At 48.9% G+C, this 19,699-nt stretch overlaps 1 protein-coding gene across 1 annotated transcript; it reads left to right on the forward strand.

Moving 5' to 3' along the window:
- The first annotated feature begins 4,850 nt into the window (after positions 1-4,850).
- LOC114225721 (keratin, type II microfibrillar, component 7C-like) lies at positions 4,851-17,427 on the forward strand. Its single transcript, XM_088025722.1, has 6 exons — positions 4,851-4,875; positions 5,346-5,350; positions 13,874-13,999; positions 15,535-15,755; positions 16,740-16,771; positions 17,252-17,427. The coding sequence occupies exons 1-6, from the start codon at positions 4,851-4,853 to the stop codon at positions 17,425-17,427; spliced, it is 585 nt and encodes a 194-aa protein (XP_087881848.1).
- Positions 17,428-19,699: the final 2,272 nt, after the last annotated feature.

The raw sequence follows: 19,699 nt of genomic DNA on the forward strand, positions 1-19,699 counted from the left end.
AATGGACCAGAAAGCATTTAGGGCCCTGCTGAGCACTTAGTTAAGAGCTCCATAAATGTTTATTTGTTTGTTCTATTTATTCTACTATTGTTAATTTGCCATTCATCCTGTCTCCCTTTGGGCAGAAACTTTATCTTCTCTTTTTCTCAGAACTCAGCTCAAAGCTCCTTTCCTGTGAGTGTCTCGCTCTCACCCCCCCAGCCCCCGAAATTGCTTCTTGTACCCCTCTCCACTCTCCCAGGGGAGGGGAGGGGCGCTGCATCAGCGGAGTGCCTACAGGGTGGGAGGGCTCTATAATGCATTATCTTATCTTTACCCCGAGGGCATTCTTTGGAGGTCAGTGTTATTGTGCCCATTTACCTGATTGGGAAGGTGAGCTCAGAGTGGTTCAGTGACTTGTTTAAGGTCAAGCACAGAAAGCTCTATAGAGGAACAGATTCAGAATCTGAAAGGAGGCTCCCAGCCTTCCCCCACGCTGGCCCCTCCGAATGTCTGGGTCTTTGGGGGCTCAGTGAGGGTTGAGTTCTTCTCTTGGGCAGGGATCCAGACTGTTAGGCTTTGGGCTCTTAGAAGAATAGGCCCGATCTAAAGCCTTCCCCTCCACTGGTGCTTGGTCATGGCCACCAACTCTAGAAGGCCATAATCCATCATAATGGAAGTTAATTATATGTCCAATTACGGACAGAGGAAACCAGAATATGAACTCAGCAGGCAGCATTAAAGAAAAACATGCAAATCATCCTTAGCTTCCTTTGCTTTTAAACATAAGTTGTTATTATGCCAAGGGTAATTAAATCCTGGAACTCCAGAAGGCATCATGGCCAGCTCTGCCTGGCAACCCATTTCCAGAGAGTGCCCCTTGGCCCCCTCTGCTCTCTTTCCCAACACTCTGGTGGACTTGAGTCCCTTTGGTCTAGCCTTGACTTTGCAAGGGCTTCAGCCCAACCTTAGTGCTGTCCTCCGTGGAAGGTGGAGTCCAAGAGCGCAGTGTCTTGTGCTTTAGCTAGGGCTGCCAGTGGTGGCACTGTTGGTTTCAGTACCAGGTAGTCTTACTCCAGTTTTCTCCAGGGAATAATAGTAGTATTGGAGAAGTCTTCCCTTGGTGGCTCCCTCACTAGAAGAAATGGAGTTACCCTGAAGCATGGAGGATTTAAATTAGACTTATAGAGGCCCTTAGGTGATGCTTGCTGGGACCTCTTTCTGGGTTTTGGTGGGTGGATGGAGCTGACTCTTCTGAGAGTGTCCCCAAAGGGAGCCCTTTGAAAGAGACTGTCTGGAGAGTATGGCCCTGAGCTTGTGGTTTAGTTGAGGGAGAGACTCCTTGTTGGGTGGGGGGTGAGAAATCTTGAAGGCACCTGGGAAGGGGTGACGGTGAATAGGCAGGCTGTGGGTTTCGGGCATCCGGATATTTGGAACCCTCCCACCACATCCACAAACTTAACGCGTCCTGCGGCATGAAGTAGCTGAACAAATACTTTTTTGGTTGGGTGGTTGACTTGGCCATGTCTTGGTGGGGGTAGCCACAGTCCCCCTCTGGCCCTGCCAAGGGTCAAATATCCGGATGCCTTGAAAACTTGTCCTCTGAGGCCTTACCCATGGATCCCCTGGGACGTTTTTCCCCCTCAAAGCTTCCAGGAAGAAACCATTCCAACCCAGATTCCCTTCTCCTCCTGAATTGTCTCGCAAAGTGTGGAATCCACAGACTTTGGTTGACCTTGATTCTTTGGGCACCCTCAGTACCCCAACTGTGGAAGAAATGCTGCCAAGCCTTCAGAGTTACCTGAGTGTAGCCCCATCTTGACGACGTTACCCTAGGAAAGAGGAGAAACGGCGGTGAAATCCCCCAAGCCCATAAAGGTGACAAAACGGCCACTCTACATGGTGAGGCAGGTGGACCCAGGTGTGTGAGTTTCTAAAAGGGAGGGGCACTGAAGGAGGGGTCAGAATCCTCTTCTTCCTCTGGCTTTATCTCTTCTAGCCTAGCTCGCCATAACCTGTGGATCCTCTTGCGTTAGCTCCCCTAATGGAGTCCTCAAATCTAGCTCCCATATGACCACTCAAAGAGCCTTGCTGTGTCACGGCCGTCCTCTGCCCTAACCACGTGCAGGAGGGGCTGGAGGGCTACAAGAAGTGAGTTGGTGGGGAAGGTTTGTTTTCTTAGAAGGGGTTACATGATGTGACAACTGGGAGCCACCAAACCTACTGGCCCTGGAAACTTCTTCCTTCATTAACCCACTTGGTGCTTTTATCAGCATGAGAGACAGTGACAGGCAGACACATGAAGGGAAGAGAAGCTGAAATATCAGCTAAGAGCCTTTCCCCATTGCATTAGGACCTCAGGACAGGGGCCCTCTCCCGACTCATCCACCCACCCTGTGGACCTGCTCTGAGCACTTACTCTATTCCAAAATCATGCTGGGTACTAGGGCTGCAAAGAAAAGACATCACCTCTGCTCGACTCTTTACACTCACTGGATCCTGTTGCTGTTTTCACCCACCTTCCCAGATCTAAGCTCAGGCAATCAGCTTATTAGAGTAATAAAAAAAAAAAAAACAACAACCCAAGATCTTTAAAATGAGTAATGCTTATTTACGTTAGAGAAATGTACTCTTAGGGATGTGGGTGAGAGGGATATTTCAGAAATCGTGGGGGAGGGATGTGATAGGTCATGTTGGGTGGTCTCTCCTCCCTTGCATTACTAGCCAAATCTCTGATAATTTCCCTAGTTCCAAAGCGCTTTCCCTGTGGAGGTATGAAGAAGGGGTCACTTTGGGGACCACAGCAGAGAATGAGCTTGTCAGAATCAGCCAGTGAGTGGGTCTGCCTGTGGCCACCCTCGGGGACATCCGGTACTCCCTCCTTCAGTTAAGATGCTCATATTTTATTTCCACCCATGGAAGGGCATTTTCCTCCTCACATCCCGGGAGACCCACAAGGCAGGAATTCTCTGGATCTTCCTTTACAGAGAGGCCCAGAGAGAGAAAAGAACTCCCCAAAGTCTCATACTATGTTTTGCTAGAGCAGAAGGGAGAACTTAGTTCTCCACCCCTCAGCTTCTGGATCTATGCCTCTGACATGCTTTGCAGGGCACGGAATGGGATTGGAGATCTTCCAGGGTTGGACTGGGGGAGGTAGGGTCCCCTTGAAAATCTCTGCAATCACTAGGAACTGCCTGCACGTTGTTTCCAGGAGGGGAACGGTGCCTATGTGCTTGAGGGAGACCTGGAGGCTGATGTCCGTGGGCTGGTGGAGGAGATGGGCTTCCTGAATGCCAGGTGGAGGAGGTGAGCACTGGCCGGGAGGACGTTAGTCATCCCTGTTCACTCTGTCCCAGACCAGCCTTTGTACAGAGGAAACGGACAGAAGGGTCTGCAGGCGTGAGGGCTGTGGAAATCGTGGCTCTGGGGCATGTGCGTGTGTGTGAAGGGGGAATGTGAGCAGTGTTCTACTTGGCTCTGGATGGTATAGGTGACGTGAATGGCTGTTGGCCCCCACAGGACACGCGGGTCATCGACGCCCACATCTCAGACACCTTAGTCATCATCAAGGTGGATATCAGCCCGGACCTGAACATGGGCTGCACTGTGACTGAGATCTAGGCTAACTATGATGACATTGACAGATGCAGTCAGGTTGAAGCCAAAAGCTGGTACCTCAGCAAGGTGAGAGGCACAGGACACCTGCCTCCTAGATATGACAGTGGGAAGGATGCCAGGCATATATTAACAAGGCCTCTTTTGTCTGGGGATTCTGAGCCTTAGGATGGTAACAGAAGGGCAGACAGCTCTCAGGTTACAGTGGCTGGGCAGGGCTGCCACGTATGGTCGCACAGGCTGAGCACTGTACAACCTACCAATCATCTGTGGTGTCTGAGTGTATGGGAAACTGCATCCTAAGCCTCAGGACCATCTCTGCTCCCCTCCTCCCCCACCCCACCCCCCTCCCAGTGTGAGGAGATGAAGGCTACGGTGACACGGTGATCCGGCACGGGGAGACCCTGCGCCACACCAAGGAGGAGATCAATGAGCTCAACCGCATGATCCAGAGGCTGACCGCTGAGGTTGAGAATGCCAAGTGCCAGGTAAGTGTCATCTGGGGCTTCCCCAGGGTCACACAGGCAGTGTGTGTTCGCAGTGGATCTCACCATTCATGCTCCAGCCCATTTGCCTGACCAGCGTCCCTGGTTGTGGTCCCTGGGGAAGACTCAGCCGATGAAGGGGAGAGGTCTGTTCTTGGGGTGTCCCCAGCTGGGGGAGGGGAGAGACTGGACACATCCAGGGAATGGACAGAGAGACCCAGGACCATAACCCACCTTGTTCTCCTCTGGGCCCCCAGAACTCCAAGCTGGAGGCCGCAGTGACCCAGTCGGAGCAGCAGGGCGAGGCGGCTCTGAGCGATGCCCGCTGCAAGCTGGCGGAGCTGGAGGCCACCCTGCAGAAGGCCAAGCAGGACATGGCTTGCCTGGTCAGGGAGTACCAGGAGGTGATGAACTCCAAGCTGGGCCTGGACATCGAGATCGCCACCTACAGGCGGCTGCTGGAGGGCGAGGAGCACAGGTGGGTGCAGCCAGGGTTGCTGGGGGCAGCGCAGCATAGGCCTGACCCATTGTTTGCTCCTGGACTTCTCCAGCGCCCGTTTCTTCTGCTGCTGCCATCTTGGAAAACTTCAGGGCCCCTCCCAGCCCTGAGGAGAGGCTAAGGAGAAGAATTTTAGCTGAGGTCCACTGCCTGATTTCTAACATGCCTCTTGGGACAGTGGCTGGCTGGTAAATGTTTAAGAACTGGCTCTCAGAGGAAGAAAACGCCCCTATTTACAGTACTTGCCAACTTCAGTGTGTAAACTCTTCGTCATGGCCGACTGCGACTTCAAGGAGGGTGGGCTAGAAATGTGCAAAACAGGCTCTGTGAATTGGTTCCAGAACACCATTGGTTAGAAAGCAGGAGAAAAGGAGGCCTCAAACAGAGAGGGCAAACAGAAGATACTCTTATTGTACTGGGGAGATGAAACAGCTCAGGGAGACTGGATTGCTCCCGATCAGCTAGCCCATCGGTGTGGGTGGGGCAGCAATCCGGAGCTGGATTCCTGGGGGCAGGTAGAGGGGTCTCTGTGGCCTACTGCATTTGGCAGGTCCCACTTCTCAGAGGGATCTGGGAGAGCCTGCCCCTTATGTTCTTTTGGGACAGGGTTGGAGGGATGTTGAGCCTTTGGGGATGCTGCACCCCAGGCCTTCTCCTCTGACCTTCTGGGGAATCTTGAATGATTCCTTGGGCGACTGGGTTCCGAGCTAGTGACCACGTTACTTCTGTGCCCACACCTAACACTGACCTTGTCTCTCCTACATTAGGCCGTGTGAGGGCAGCAAGTGCTCTGATTCTGGCTCTGGAGGGAGACATTGCAGTTAGGCAGTGGGAAGAACGTTTTAGCTCTGAGGGTGGAGAGACCCAGGGAGAAGGGGTTTCCTTCATTTCCTGCCTCACAGTGATGACGAGGGGGCTGGATGACAGGTCATGAGTGGACTAATTCCTCACACCATGCTTGTCCGAATGGAAGTCTTAGTTTCCCATTGTTAGGAAGCTCGCATTTTCTCCCTGTCCAAGGACACTTGTCTACTTTCAAGATGTCAAATATTTTCTGGACTAAAGTGTTTCATCAGCTTGGTTGTCCCCAGGGAGGTCTTCCTGAAGTCAGTGATAGAAGAATAGATTAAGAAGGGATTGAGATTAAATCACAAGATGGACTCCCTTCCAGTAAAGGGTGGGAGTCCAGGGGACAGGCCACAGGGAGGCTCATGTTGTCTTTCCTTACCGTTGGAGATGTGGATGAGCAGGAGCCACCCCATCGGCCTGGGTGCTCCTGGCTGGTAGGGAGGGTGTTCTAGGTGGTGGCGGGGGGCTGTTTGGAACCAGCTCCCCATCCCCGCCAAAGGTTTGGACTTGTTATTATCCCTGTGCCAGTGTGGTGTGAGCAGCTCTCAGGCAGAGTTGTATGCGGGGACCTTTCAGTCATCCATCTGTTCCGGTGGCATCAGATACTGTGGGATAGGAGCTTGTGGCCGCAGCTGTAAGAAGTGTCAAGCTGGCTGGGCTTGATGAAACACCAGGCCCCCAGCTCTCTCACCCTCCCTGAGGATCCCGGCTGGCCCTCTGCCCTACCCAACCGTGGTGGTGGGGTGTAACCGCTTCGTCTCATCCTGGCCCATCTTCCATGCCGTCCACTTCTCATTTCTTGTTGTGTGGGAGTCTCCCTCCTTGTCTCCTGTCTCCCTCAGGCTAAGGAAGGATATTGGGAGGAGAGGCACATGGATATATTCTGTTGGAGGAATCTGGGCCGCTTGACTCATGAAGAGGACAGTCCCTCAGCCCCCACCCCTCAGTCTTGCCCTTCCCCAAACTCTTGCTCTTCCCTTCCTTTCCCAGAACTTCCTTCGCTCCCTGCTGTTGGTGCTTAAAATAGAGTCACATGGTTCCTGTCATGCTTTCGATCTTTCTGTCCGTTATTTTTGTCCTGGAAAGGGTGGGTGGGATTTCCAGGAGGGCATTCAATGTGGTGGGGGCTGCTAAGGCCATGCCAGATATTTATTTAAGTGGGTGTCAAGGCTGGGGACATTGAGGAGGGATGTTCTGATGGCTCAGGACTCCAGAGGGAATGCTCCAGTGTCAGGAAGTGTCTGGCCCAGTGTTGCCTTGTAGTGGGCACTGATCGATGTTAAGAGAATAAATGAATTCATCTCTAAGGCTTCCAGTTTCCCACAGGGCATCTCCACTTGAATGTTGCACTGATATTTGGAATTCAAAATGCCTTGAAATCACCTCGTCATTTTCCCCTGTACTGATGCCCATTCGCCAGCTTTCCCTCTTTTTACCAATTCTTTCTAGTATTCCAGCTTCAAACCCTTTGATAGCATTTTCCCCACCCAACAAGTCACAGAACCCTGCCTATTTTTTCCTTTGAAAAATGCCACTGGGAACTTCTTTTCTTGCAAAATGTCAGACTAGGACCTCTGAAAAACCCTTTTGTCATTAGTCACTTACAGTTCTGAAAAAATATACTTAAAATATATTTAAATGCATCACTGAGCTAGCAAAAAGGTCTGGCAAGTTAGAAGGAGGAACAAGATGGAAATTCCAGAATTGCAAAGTACATTCATTGAAATGAAAAGTTCAATGGATGGGCTTAATGAAAGACTGAAGATGTCAGGGGTAGGGTCTGTATACTAAAGACAGATGAATAGAAATTTTCCAATCCGAACAACAGAGAAAAAAAGATCGAAGAAAAAGTAATAGAGCCTTGGAGACCTGTGGGACAGTATCGAATAATCTAGCACATGCATATTCAGGGTTCCAGAAGGAAAAAGGTGAGAATGATGTGAGAAAATATTTGAGGGAATACTTGGTGGAAAATAGCAATTTACAGATCCAAGAACCTTGTAGTGCCCAAGAAGACAACTGGCTGTTTGAAGCAAAAATAATAATATTGTTTATAATGTACGTAGAAGTAAAAGATCTGGCAACGATGACACAGATGATGGGGAGGCGGGTCAATGAACTACACTATTGTGAAGTGTGGAGTAGCACAGTATTAACTCCAAAGAGACTTTGATAATTAAGGATGTATAGTTTTAGTTCTAAAACAACCACTAAAAACAAATATTTATTATCATAAATAAAAAACATTTAAAAATGTTTATTTTTTTTAAAAGATTTTATTTATTTGAGAGAGAGAGAGAGTGAGGAGAGAGAGAGAGAGCATGAGCAGGGGGAGGGGGGAGGGGCAGAGGGAGAAGCAGACTCCCTGCCCAGCAGGGAGCCCGATGCAGGGTTCATCCCAGCACTCCGGGATCATGACCTGAGCTGAAGGCAGACACTCAACAACCTGAGCCACCTGGGTGCCCCCAAAAAAGATATTTCAATAGAATAAATAATAATAAATATTTAAAAGTATTTGATGAACTCAAAAGAAAGCAGAAAGGAGCAATAGAGGACCCAAAAAACCCACCTGAGACAAGTGAGAAACAAAAAACAAGATGGCTGACTCAAATCCAATCATATAATAATTACATGAGAGGTTTATGTTAAAAACTAACCCCTCAATAACAGAAGACAAACAATTCAGTGAAATGGGGCAAAAGATATCAATCAACACTTTACAAAAGAAGATGTGTTAAGGGCCAATGAGCACATGGGAGCTTGCTCATCATTATTAGTCGTCAGGGAAATCTGCTATGAGAAAAACCCAACACCCAGGAGAAGGCTAACATTTAAGAGACCGATGATACAAAGTGTGGAGCAGTTGGAGCTTTCATGGAGGGTAAAATTGTACAGTCACCGCGGCAAACAGTTTGGCAATTTCTTATCAAGTTAAATGTCTACTACCAAAAGGCAAAGCAATTCCACTCTTGGGTATTTATTCAAAAGAAATGAAAAATAGGTTTACTTAGAGACCGGTACATGGATTTCATAGGGGCTTCATTTAGAATAGCCCCCAACCGGAAACAACACGTGAATGGACAAACAAAACTGAGATATATTTATACAACAGAATATGACCCAGACATACAAAAGAATGACCTACTGATTCATGAAGTGACATGGATGAGCTGAGTGAACAAGGCAAACACAAAAGAGCACGTACTGAATGCTTCTATTCCTACGAAGTTCTAGAAGTGGCAATACTAACCTATGGTGGTGGAAATTAGATCAGTGGTTGTCTGGGATGGGAGGGAGATGGGCTGCAAAGGGATATCGGGGAACTTTCTGAGATGATGGAAATGTTCTATACCCTCATTCAGTTGTAGTAAAATGGGGCATGCGTTTGTCAAAACGTGTTGAACTGTATACTGACTATGTGTGCATTTTATTGTATGTATATTTTATCTCAACAAGATTAATAAAAATTAATAAAATGACTTAAAAACCCAGTCTAAAAAATATGCGAAAGACCTATATCTAGAGAAATATAAACATTATGTGAAGTGAAAGATAACAAAGCAGTGCTAACTAAATGAGGAGTTAGATCATATTCATAGATGGGAAGCTTCATTATCATAAAGATATTAATTCTCCTTAAACTGATTTACAGGGTCAATGCAACCATGATCAAATTCCAAATAAGGATTTACCTAAATCTTAACAAGTTGATTCTAAAGTTTATGGTGAAGAATAGCGATCAAGAAGAGTCAAGGCACTATAAAAGAAAAAATAGGATAATAAAGAATGAATGAGTATTTGCCCTTTCAGAGATAATTATAAAGATATTAATTCAATGTAGTATTCATGAAAGAATAGAGAAATTGACCAATGGAACAAACTAGAGAGCCCTTTAACTGACATATAATATATATATAAAAACATAGCATATATATTATATACATATTAGATGTTTTATGTATAATAGTTTTATTATGATATATAATACAACATACATTATATATAAAACATTATACATATATTATAAACATATATGTTTCATATATATAAAATATATAATATATGTCAATTTAGGGGCTCTCTAGTTTGTTCCATTGATCAATTTGTCCATTCTTGTGTATATATATTACATAAATATATTAAATATGCTAACTATATATAAATATAATATATAATAGGGTGCCTGGGTGGCTAAGTCAGTTGAGTGACTCTTTTTTTTTTTTTTTAAAGATTCCTTTTATTTATTTGACAGAGAGAGACACAGCGAGAGAGGGAACACAAGCAGGGGGAGTGGGAGAGGGAGAAGCAGGCTTCCCGCGGAGCAGGGAGCCCGATGCGGGGCTCGATCCCAGGACCCTGGGATCATGACCTGAGCCGAAGGCAGACGCTTAACGACTGAGCCACCCAGGCGCCCCAGTAGAGTGACTCTTGACCTCAGCTCAGGTCTTGATCTCAGGGTCATGAGTTTGAGCCCTGTGTTGGGCTCCATACTAGGCATGGAGACTACCTAAAAAAAAAAATACACACACACACAACTAAAGTTATATGTAATAATATAAAGTTATATATATACTTTATATATCTATAGCAGTATCTTTGATACGCAACAGCAGTGATCTTGCAGATCAGTAGTAAAGAAGGGACTATGCATTGGCTAAACACATGAAAAAAAAAACAGAACTGGATTCCTGTCTTCTGTTATATACAAAATCAATCCCAAGTAAATTCAAATTATAAATGTCAAATGCAAAACTTTAAAATTTTTGGAAGAAAAAGGTGGTGAATGTCTTTCTGACCTTGGCATAAGGAAGGATTTTTTAAAAAGATTTTTTATTTATTCATTTTAGAGAGATAGAGAGCACGAGAGCATGAGCAGGGGGACAGGCAGAAGGAGAGGGAGAAGCAGATGTCCCACTGAGCAAGGAGCCCGATGCGGGGCTCAATCTCAGGACCCCAGGATCATGACTGAGTGGAAGGCACACGCTCAACCAACTGAGCCACCTAGGAGAAGGAAGGACTTTTATGCAAGGCACAATGAATGCTTAAAATGAAGGAAAAGGTGGGAAAATTAGACATTAAAATTAAGAACTTTTATTTATCAAATACGCACAAAGTGAAAAGACAAGCCATAAACTTGAAGGTGATATTCGTAATACATATAAGTGACAAAGTGTAATGGAACTTATATAGAAATATAAAAGCACTTAGAATCTAATAAAAATAAGGCAAAAAAAACCCAAAAGAAAAAATGGGCAAAAGAAAAGGAGATCCATACAGATAATAAACATTTAAAGAGATAGTCAGCCTCGATAGGAATCATGAAAATGCAAGGCAAAACCAAAAATAAGACTGTTTATATCATTTCATTGTTGAAAATTAAGATGTGTCAGAACAGATATGAATCTGATCAAAGTGTAAATCGTTATTACAACAGCTTTGGAAAATAATTTTTGTCTTGTAATATTGAACATTTGATCCAGAAATGGCAGTCCTACACGTGTATCACAGAGAAATCCTCACCTATGTCCATCAAGGGACATTCAGAAAAATATTCATAGCACCATCTTTATAAGAGAAAGCAAAACAAAACAGAGTTACATAGTGGTGTGTATTTATGTAATAGGATGCCATGAATCCTAGTGGAGGACTCCTTGTTCCATAATGTTAAAAAAAAAAAGCAAGTCCCTTTGTAAGTGATATCCTTAAAAAAAAAAAAAAAAAAAGAAACCCGACCAAACAAGGAAAACTGAAAAAAAATTTTTTTTCGGATATATGCATGTGTGTGATATAACTAGAAGAAAAGAAAGCAAGGACATGATGACACAAATTCAAGGAAGTGGTCGCCCCTAGAGCAAGAAGGAGTGGGGGACAGGCTGGGGACGGAGTGTGCAGGCACATGTAAGTTACTAGTAACATTTGGTTCTTGTGCTCATAAGTGGGCTCATGGGTATTCATTTTCATTGTATTATTAAATACATAATAAAATCAATATACTATTTATAAGACATGAAACCTCATGGAAGGCCTAATTGAAAACCTAAAGATAAAACCAACAAACCTAAACAGAAAATCTTACCTAAAACATAAGGCCATAAATTCAATGTTAAGGTGAATGCTCAGGGGGTCAGAGTGCATCGTACGCAGTAGGAGTGAGTTCTTCATGAAACTTATCTCTGCTTATGTGCATAAATATGTAGGTACGGATTCATGATATAAAATATATTTCTTACTTTGAGTGTTGTTAAAAAATGGTTTGACAACCAGTACCCTAAACAACCTCTTGTGAAAGCATAGCAGCAGATAGCTACCTAAAAGTTCCTACCAGCGTTATTAGCACAAAAACAAAAGTACACATGTGTACACGCCTAACAGAATGGAGACATAATCACATGCTGGGATACTAGACAGCAGTGAACAATAAATAACGCTACATGTGTCAAAATCTCACAAACAGAATGTTGGGGAGGGAAAAGCAAGTCATAGAAACAGTGTAATTCTATTTTTATAAAGTTTAAAGTTAGGCAGAACTAAACAATTGCTTAGGGATTCATATGCACATGATAATAAAGGACATGCTTCATACAAAACCCCAGGATCGTGGCTACTTTGGAGACTGGATGGGGTTAGGGACAGAGGATGCTGTGATTAGGAAGAGTCCCACATGGGGCTACCAGATAGATCTTCCTCATAGCACACCAAGGTGGTGGTCTGCTTGAGCACCTTCTGTGGCTCCCTATTTCTCACTCCGTATGCCCAAACTCCTTGGCTTCACACATTTCCTCCACCTGAAGGACGCTTCCTTCCTTCTCCTCCTTCCTTCAAGGCCCATTCCAGCCCAGAGACCTCCACTCTCCTATCCAGGCTGACAGAACTGCCCCTTCCAGCCCCTGTCAGAACTCTGCAGTTATAATAAGGTGAGGTCACAAAGCCCCCAGGAAGGAGAGGCTACGTCCTCAGAGGCAAGGATTCTGGGAGCTGCTTGGGCTGGAGCTGGGCTTAGGTCCTCACCGGAGGCTTGGAGGTGACTATAGCTCTCTTCATCATGGTGAGACTTGTCCACGTGGCGTGCTGGGACACATGGAATAAGGGGGGTCTTAGATTCTGCCCCGATCTGTTGGACCCAGCCAGGCACAAGCTTGTCTGCTATGTGCAGCTTTTGGGAATGGAAGCAGGAAAGGGTGGGCTGTGGGACGAGGGCAGAGATAGGCAGGAGATGATGTTTCGCTGATTGTTCATATCCATTTCCCACACCCCATCTGCCCTGGAAAGCAATTTGCACTGGGCTGGTGTGAACAGTGAGTGTCTGTTCTCTGGGTTAAAGAGTGTGTGTGACTTTATGTTCCTCCGAGTGTAGAGCAAAGAGCACGGGCTTCAGATGCAGTCCAGCTCAGCTACTGACTGGCAGGGTCACTCGTGGCCCGCCAGGTCCCTACTTCCTCGCATGGTAGAGGTAGTGAGCCTCAGCTCGCCCAAGGAAAGATAATGGAGACAGTGACATCCACCTGGCCTACTTCATACGTGGTCATGAGCCCTGGTGAGATGGTGGAGGTAAAAGACCTTGAACGGTATAAGGCACCGTGTGTCGTCCCCAGCCCAGGCTGGTTATGGACTGGCGTGTGGAGACAAGGCGCAGGAAGGGGAAAGTCCCCCTGGTTTTGTCCCTTGCAGACACCACTCCCACCACAGTGGCCTTGCTTTGGGGAAGGAGCTGGAATCGGGATCCATGTCACTGATTAACAGCATTCATCAAATTAAGGAAGATTCTTCCTATTCTTAGGTTTTTTTTTTTCAAAGATTTTATTTATTTATTTGACAGAGAGAGACACAGCGAGAGATGGAACACAAGCAGGGGGAGTGGGAGAGGGAGAAGCAGTCTCCCCACCGAGCAGGGAGTCTGATGCGGGGCTCGATCCCAGGACCCTGGGATCATGACCTGAGCCAAAGGCAGACGCTTAACGACTGAGCCACCCAGGCGCCCCGTTTTAAAAGTATTTTTAAATTAGGAATTACTGCTGGGTTTTTAAAAATGGTTTTTGTATTAATTGAGGTGATCACATGTGGTGCATGACCATAACTGATTTCCTGAAGTTTAACTACTGCAACACCCTAAGTGATGCCAGTGCACAGACTCAACAGCGTATCACCCTGCATCGTTGTTTTTGTGCCCTCTGCTTCCATTACCTTTGGCATCTTTAGATCTGAGAAAACGCCCGCCAGCGCACCCGCCAAGCGTGTTTCATTCTCTCCACAACCCTTGGGATAGAAAAGATTACCATCCCCATTTTACAGATGGAGAAAGAGAGGTCCAGAGAAGTTAGAGGATCTGTCCATGATGGACGGTGGAGGGGCTGGTACAGGGACCGTCTTGCTGGCTTCAGTTGGTGCCCTTGTTGGCTCTCCTCATCTCCCTGACCCTCCCCCGTTCTGGGCTGCCTCCACCCCACAGTGTGAGGAGGTAGAGGCGACCGTGCAGAAACCCACGCAGAGCCTGAGGCACAGCAAGGAGGAGCTGAACAGGCTTAACCAGGCCATCCAGCAGCTGACTGCGGAGGTGGACAGCGCTAAGAGTCAGGTGAGGGGTGGCTGCGTGGGGGGCGCACCAGCGAGGGAGGAATGGTGGGAGGGTGTCCATTATCATGTGACAACTAGACTGGTCAGCCCCCCTCCTCTGGAATAGATGGATAGAGTGTCTTCTTGTGAGTGTCTGAGCAAACGGGAGTGTGGCTGTGTGTGTGCATCATGCTGCATTTGCCTAGGACTCTGTCTTTGGTGTGGGCAAGTAATTAAGAGGTAGGTAAATATGTAACTATGTATGCTTGTTTGCAAATCACTTTTTATGTGTATGTGCATTTTTGCTATCTGTGTGTTATGTTTGTCCTACGGAGCATTAAACTTGAGCCCACCTTTAGAAATTGCAAGATTTTACCTAGAAATCCAGTTTTCTGGGTTCTCTTTAAAAATGTGCAGATTTGGCAACATTTGGCTAGAGAAGAGAGGCCTCTGCCTTCTCTGTCGCCTTCACACAGGGTCGTGCTCCTTTTGTGGGCCCCAGACCCCACCGCCCCAAGTTGCATCCTTTGACACAGAAGCAGAGGGCTCTTTGCCATTGATCATCATCTTGGCCGGCCCTGTTGTTATCCTTGCAGAAGACAAAAGGCACCTGACCCATGTCTCTCAGTTAGAGAAGTGAGAGACTGAAAACATGCAAGAGGTCCCGGTGATTGCAAGAGAATGAGAATGTGCATACTTCTTTCTGGAACTGGATACTATTGATATATAGCTGACATTTGGCCTTTACCTTTTTGATGCCTCCAGCCAGGCCTCTGTAGGCATTCAGATTTGCAGCTCAGGCTCTAGGCCTTAGAAAGGAGAGGTTCCCACATGGATGCTCTCTTTCTCCCCACTTCTCTGCCTCTCAACCTCCTCTCTTCCCTCCCAGCCGCCCTGGTGAGCCCCCGGGCTCATGCTCTACCTGCAGAGGAAAGGGCATTTGCTCTCTGTTTTTTCCCTGCTTTCTGCAGGTGCAAGTGTCTCAGGCTCGGAGGGCTTCGCCCTTCTTTAGGAACTGATGGCTATGAGGAGGAGCAAGCTGTTCAGGTTCCAGGGGGTGGCACAGTGAATTGGTGTCCCTGTCACGGTTCAGTCTCCTGTCCGCCTCAGCTGTGTTGATACCCACCCCTCTCACCCCAGTTCCCTAAGCAGCAAGCGTTTATCATCATCATCACCATCATCATCATCGCTGTATTTCCGCAGAGACTATAGATGCTAGTTTCCTGCGAGGAAAGGATATTCTTCCAGTTAATTTTCCTGATGGAACAATAATCCCAGCATGATGTGCTCAGGAGCATTTGATGCTCCCTGGATCGTAGCTCCTATTGGAAGAGTCACATACTAGATGTGACAGGCTCTCTCTCAGCCAGCCTGGGCTGGCCCCAAGTCTCCATCCTGGGAGCCGAGCAGACACACACCGTATTTTTTGGAACAGGCAGGCCCTTTCCTCAATGATCTCTACTCCCTCACTGGCCCTCTGAGAAAGGTCTGGATCCTTGAAGCAGGGGAGGGTGGGAGCCAAGGATGTCCTGTCGGTGGTCTTCCCTTTGCCCCCAGCCCTGTGAACTAGACAGAGCCACGGAGCCACGAGCTCAGCAGGAGGAGGGTGCCTCAGACAGCGCCCAGGGCAAGCTGGCCTGGTTGGAGGCCGCCCTGCAGCGAGCCAAGCACGACATGGCGCGCCAGCTGCGTGAGTACCAGGATCTCATGATCGTCAAGCTGGGCCTGGACTTTGAGATCGCCACCTACCGCAAGCTGCTGGAGGGCGAGGAGAGCAGGTGAGGGCTGGGCGGTGCCTTGGATGTGGCCATGGTGAGGAGTGCAGGGGTGCAGGGAGGTCACTATCTGGGTCCTCACCAGCTGGAGAGGGGTGGGGAGAGATGACCTGGGTATCCAGGGACTTGTTCTCCTGGAGCAGGTTTCTCCCCACCAGCTTGAGGCCCTTTAGACAAAACGTTCCAGCTGATGAGCACCTTTGGCACGTGGGATGGGACAACTTGTGAAGTCATTCACCTGCAGGGGCAGAGAGCTGGGGTCACTCTGTCCATCGAGACAGCTGCAGGGACCAAGGCCCAGCCAGGGGGGGATAAGGTCCCCCATGTAGAGTGCCTTCTCCTCAGTTCTGCCCTTCTCCCCCAGGCCTGGGGAAGGCAGGGTTTATGGGAATAGGTAGGGCCTGGCTTTTAACCTTAGGCAGTAGAGATCCAAGGGCTGTTAGCTCCAGCTGGGTACCCCAGGCCGAGGGGAGGGAAAGGGAGCCCACTATGCAACAGACAGGCTGCATTTATTCTCTCCTTTCAACCCCACAACACCCCCCGGGGGAGAGGTGCTGTCAATCCCATTTTACAGATGGGGAAACTGAGTCTCAGGGTAAAGGACCGCTTCAAGGACACACAGGTAGAAAGTGCCTGGGTGAGGCTTGACCAATACTCTTCAGATAGTTGAGCTATTTCCTCTGTGGTGTCCTTTAAAAGGCCCCCTTTAAAACGCTAAGTTTAGGCCAAAGAAAGCATAGATCTTAGCCTTCTTGAGAACCTCCTCCAGGAAGTTATCAATAAAACTGACCTGTCTGAGTTTAAGGAGGAAGGATTGAGTTTAAGGTCCAGAGGAGTCTCATGCAAAAGGGCTGTGGGGATCTGAGAGAACCAGACAGACAGATCTCTGCCTGTGGGGGAAAGCCAGGAGAGTTTTGTTTTGGAGAATGGGCATTATTATACCCAGGAGGTATATTCACTCACCTGCTTCCTCCTTCTCTCCTGCAGGCTTGGTCTGGGATTTGGGGCAGGGAACTTCTGTAAGTAAATAATAGACCTAGTTTGCGTTAGAGGAGTCAAACCTTATCCCCTCTCCTTTGGGTGTATTCTTTTGGGAAGGGAGAAGGGCTCTGCTTCCACTGTGTCTCCCTTTTTTGGGGGGACTCTTTCTTCTCGTGGGGGTAATTCTTTGTGTGTGTTGGGGGAGGATGTCTTGTGGTCTGTCCTTTTTGGGGAGGTTCTGTTGGTTTGTCCTGGGGTGTGGGAGGAGGTTCTGTGGGGTCTGTCCTTGTGGAAGAGACTGTTTCATTCTCGCGTGGGGAGAATCTGTGAGTCCGACTGCAGGGAGGGGGCATTCTTGAGTCTCTTTCTTGGGGGAAGAGGTCTGTTTATCATTGCTTTGGGGAGTTTGCACCTGTCTGGGCGGGGAGGATGGTCTTTGCATTTGCCCTCTGGAGAGGAGTCTGTCTGTCTGCCTTCCGGGGCGGAGCGGCTCTCTCCGACAGCCACTGTCCTCTCAGCCCTGGGCAGCTCTCCCCACTGCGGGCTCGGCTCAGCCTCGGGCCCCGCCCGCCTGCCGCCTCCCGGAGCGGGCTCCAGCGCCCTGGAGACGAGCGCCCCTGGCGGCGGCTGCGCGCTCTGCGGCTCCCCCGGCTGCCTGGGCGGCTTCGGCTGCGGCGGCGCCCGCGGATGTTGAACATTCCTGCCCAGCTCCGGAGAAGTCAGAGACCCCTAGCTCCTGCCCCAAGGACTTGACCCTGTGCCTCAGACGCCCCCTCCCACCTGGCCTCAATTCATCTTTCCCTCTTGCTCCCCCCACCCCCCACCCCGGAGCGTAAAGTCTTGGAATCTCACTTACCGGGTGGTGACTGCCCTGTCCCCTGCATGAAGGTAGCGGGGACGCTGTGCCACTGGGGGAGGCCTGGTGGCTTACCTGGACACAGTACCCTGCTCCTCTGACCTGCCCCCCACTCCTCTTTCCCTGAGACTCCTCCTTTGCAATAAAAAGTTCTTCAGTGGACTGAGCCCCCCCGGGGCTGTTTGTGCCTGGATTCCTCAAGCTGTGTCCAGAGCACAGACGAAGCTGGGAGGGGGTTTGGGGGGAGGGGAGAAAAGGAGGGGACACTACCAGGAAGCAACCCTCCCCCTGTGGTGTGTGGGTCCACGTGACTTCAGCTGGCAGTGATATCACAGAACCAAGATCCTAAGGGTTGGTGGTGGTAGGGGTGGGCAACTGTGGGCCCCTGGGGAAAGTGAAAGAAGGGGTAATTCCTCCTCAGATCTGCTTATTCCCAGCCTCAGGCCCCCCACCCCTGCGGAGCACTGCCTTCATTCACCCCAACACTGGCTCTATAGACACTTACAGAATGGCCTCTGAGGGTCAGGTGTAGCGCTGAGTCAACAAGGCACTCTGGTTCTGGAAGGGAGGCAGGCCAGAAACCAGGAAAGCAGCCCAAAAGAGAATGGAGTGAGATGCAGATGAGAGCGAACCATTCTCTAGTGCCCTGGCAAGGGCACTTGAGCACGGGCCCTGGAGAAGATGGCCCTCGCAGATTGGGGCTGGGGAATATGAATATTGGGTGGCCCAGGCCTGGGTTCTAGTTTAACCAGTGACCTGATGGCGGGCTGGGAACAACATTACCTTGGTGGAGGAGGGCGTGTCTTTGGAATCAGACGGAGGGTTCCAGCTCTGCCTCTTACTTCTAGGTCTGAGGTGTAGTTTGCTCTGAGTTTTCACAAGGCAACTGGCCTCGGGGGGCGGGGGCAGAAGATAGGCCAATCTGGGGGGTGGGGTGGCCAGAGAAGGGCTGGGTTTCTGGGCTTTCTTTGCCCCATAAGCCCAAGAGAAGCTTCCATTCGGTGAGCTCACATTCTTTTCTGTTGCACAAAGGGTTACATCATCAGCACATCTGGGAACAATGGTTTCTGCTTTCTCTGTCCCTGGGTGGGGTTAAGGTGTGTCACTGGCCAGAGGCCCTGGCTTTACCTTTTAAGGTACAGTAGTGCCAGGGTGTCTGCTGTGTTCTCCTGGGTCGTTGCCCAGAAAACAGGTCTCCAAAAGGCCCCCTTCCTGGGTAAACAGAGCAGTCTCATGCAAGAAGAATGAGACCGAAACTTGGCTGGAAGGCTGCCTCCCAGCCTGAGGGGTAGGGGACGTGGACCCACTTGAGTCCCATTTGTTCAACACGGGTCGACACTGACGGTGTCAACACGCTTACCATACTCGCGGTGCAAAGTCACTGCCTGAAAGCAGAGCCACCCTTCTGCGAGATTTCTCAGCTGGGCTCCATGTTCCCTGCATTTTGCCAAGAGGTAATGACGGTCTACGCTTTTCAAGGTCAGGGTTTCCCAGCTGCTGTGCTGATCAGGTCAAAGGAAGTGCTGAAGGAAGTATCACCAGCAGCTGTTGGCAGGATTTATGGTGAGCATTCTGCAGCCTACATCACGGAGGACTGGCTGCTCTCATTTTCCCATCTCAAATCCCAAGCCTGATGTCCCTTCGGATCCCAAGGGCTGCCAGGTCAGGCTTGCGTGTCTTGTGTGGGCCACCAGCCATGTTTGCGGTTTGGGAACCGATTCTCTGAGTGGCTCCCTTGGCCACGGGCCACATTCCATGCTGGGGCGGGAAAGAACTGTCTGGTGCATTTATAGAGAGTCATTTACCAGCCTATTTAGAAGCTTTGTTAGTGGAGGTGACTTCTGAAAGGAGGCGGATTGTCACCCGTTGAGTCATCACATCTCAGGAGAAGGGGGGACCACTAGGGGTCAGTCTTCTGTTGGCTCCTCATGCCTGCCTCACACTTAATAGCCCCGAAACATGACAGATATAACTTAGCTGTGTGGGCATCTCCATATGAACCCCTCAAGACCGGTGACTGTCCTGGTCACCCATCGCCAGGGCCTGCCATGTGGTAGATACGAACTAGTTGAGCAAGGCTCTATGTTTGGTCCACTCTGTCCTTGGACGC

The sequence above is a fragment of the Eumetopias jubatus genome, unplaced genomic scaffold (genome assembly GCF_037043125.1).
Source record: "Eumetopias jubatus isolate StellerSeaLion01/CBP00866 unplaced genomic scaffold, mEumJub1_p1.0 scaffold_8, whole genome shotgun sequence".
Classification (NCBI taxonomy): domain Eukaryota; kingdom Metazoa; phylum Chordata; class Mammalia; order Carnivora; family Otariidae; genus Eumetopias; species Eumetopias jubatus.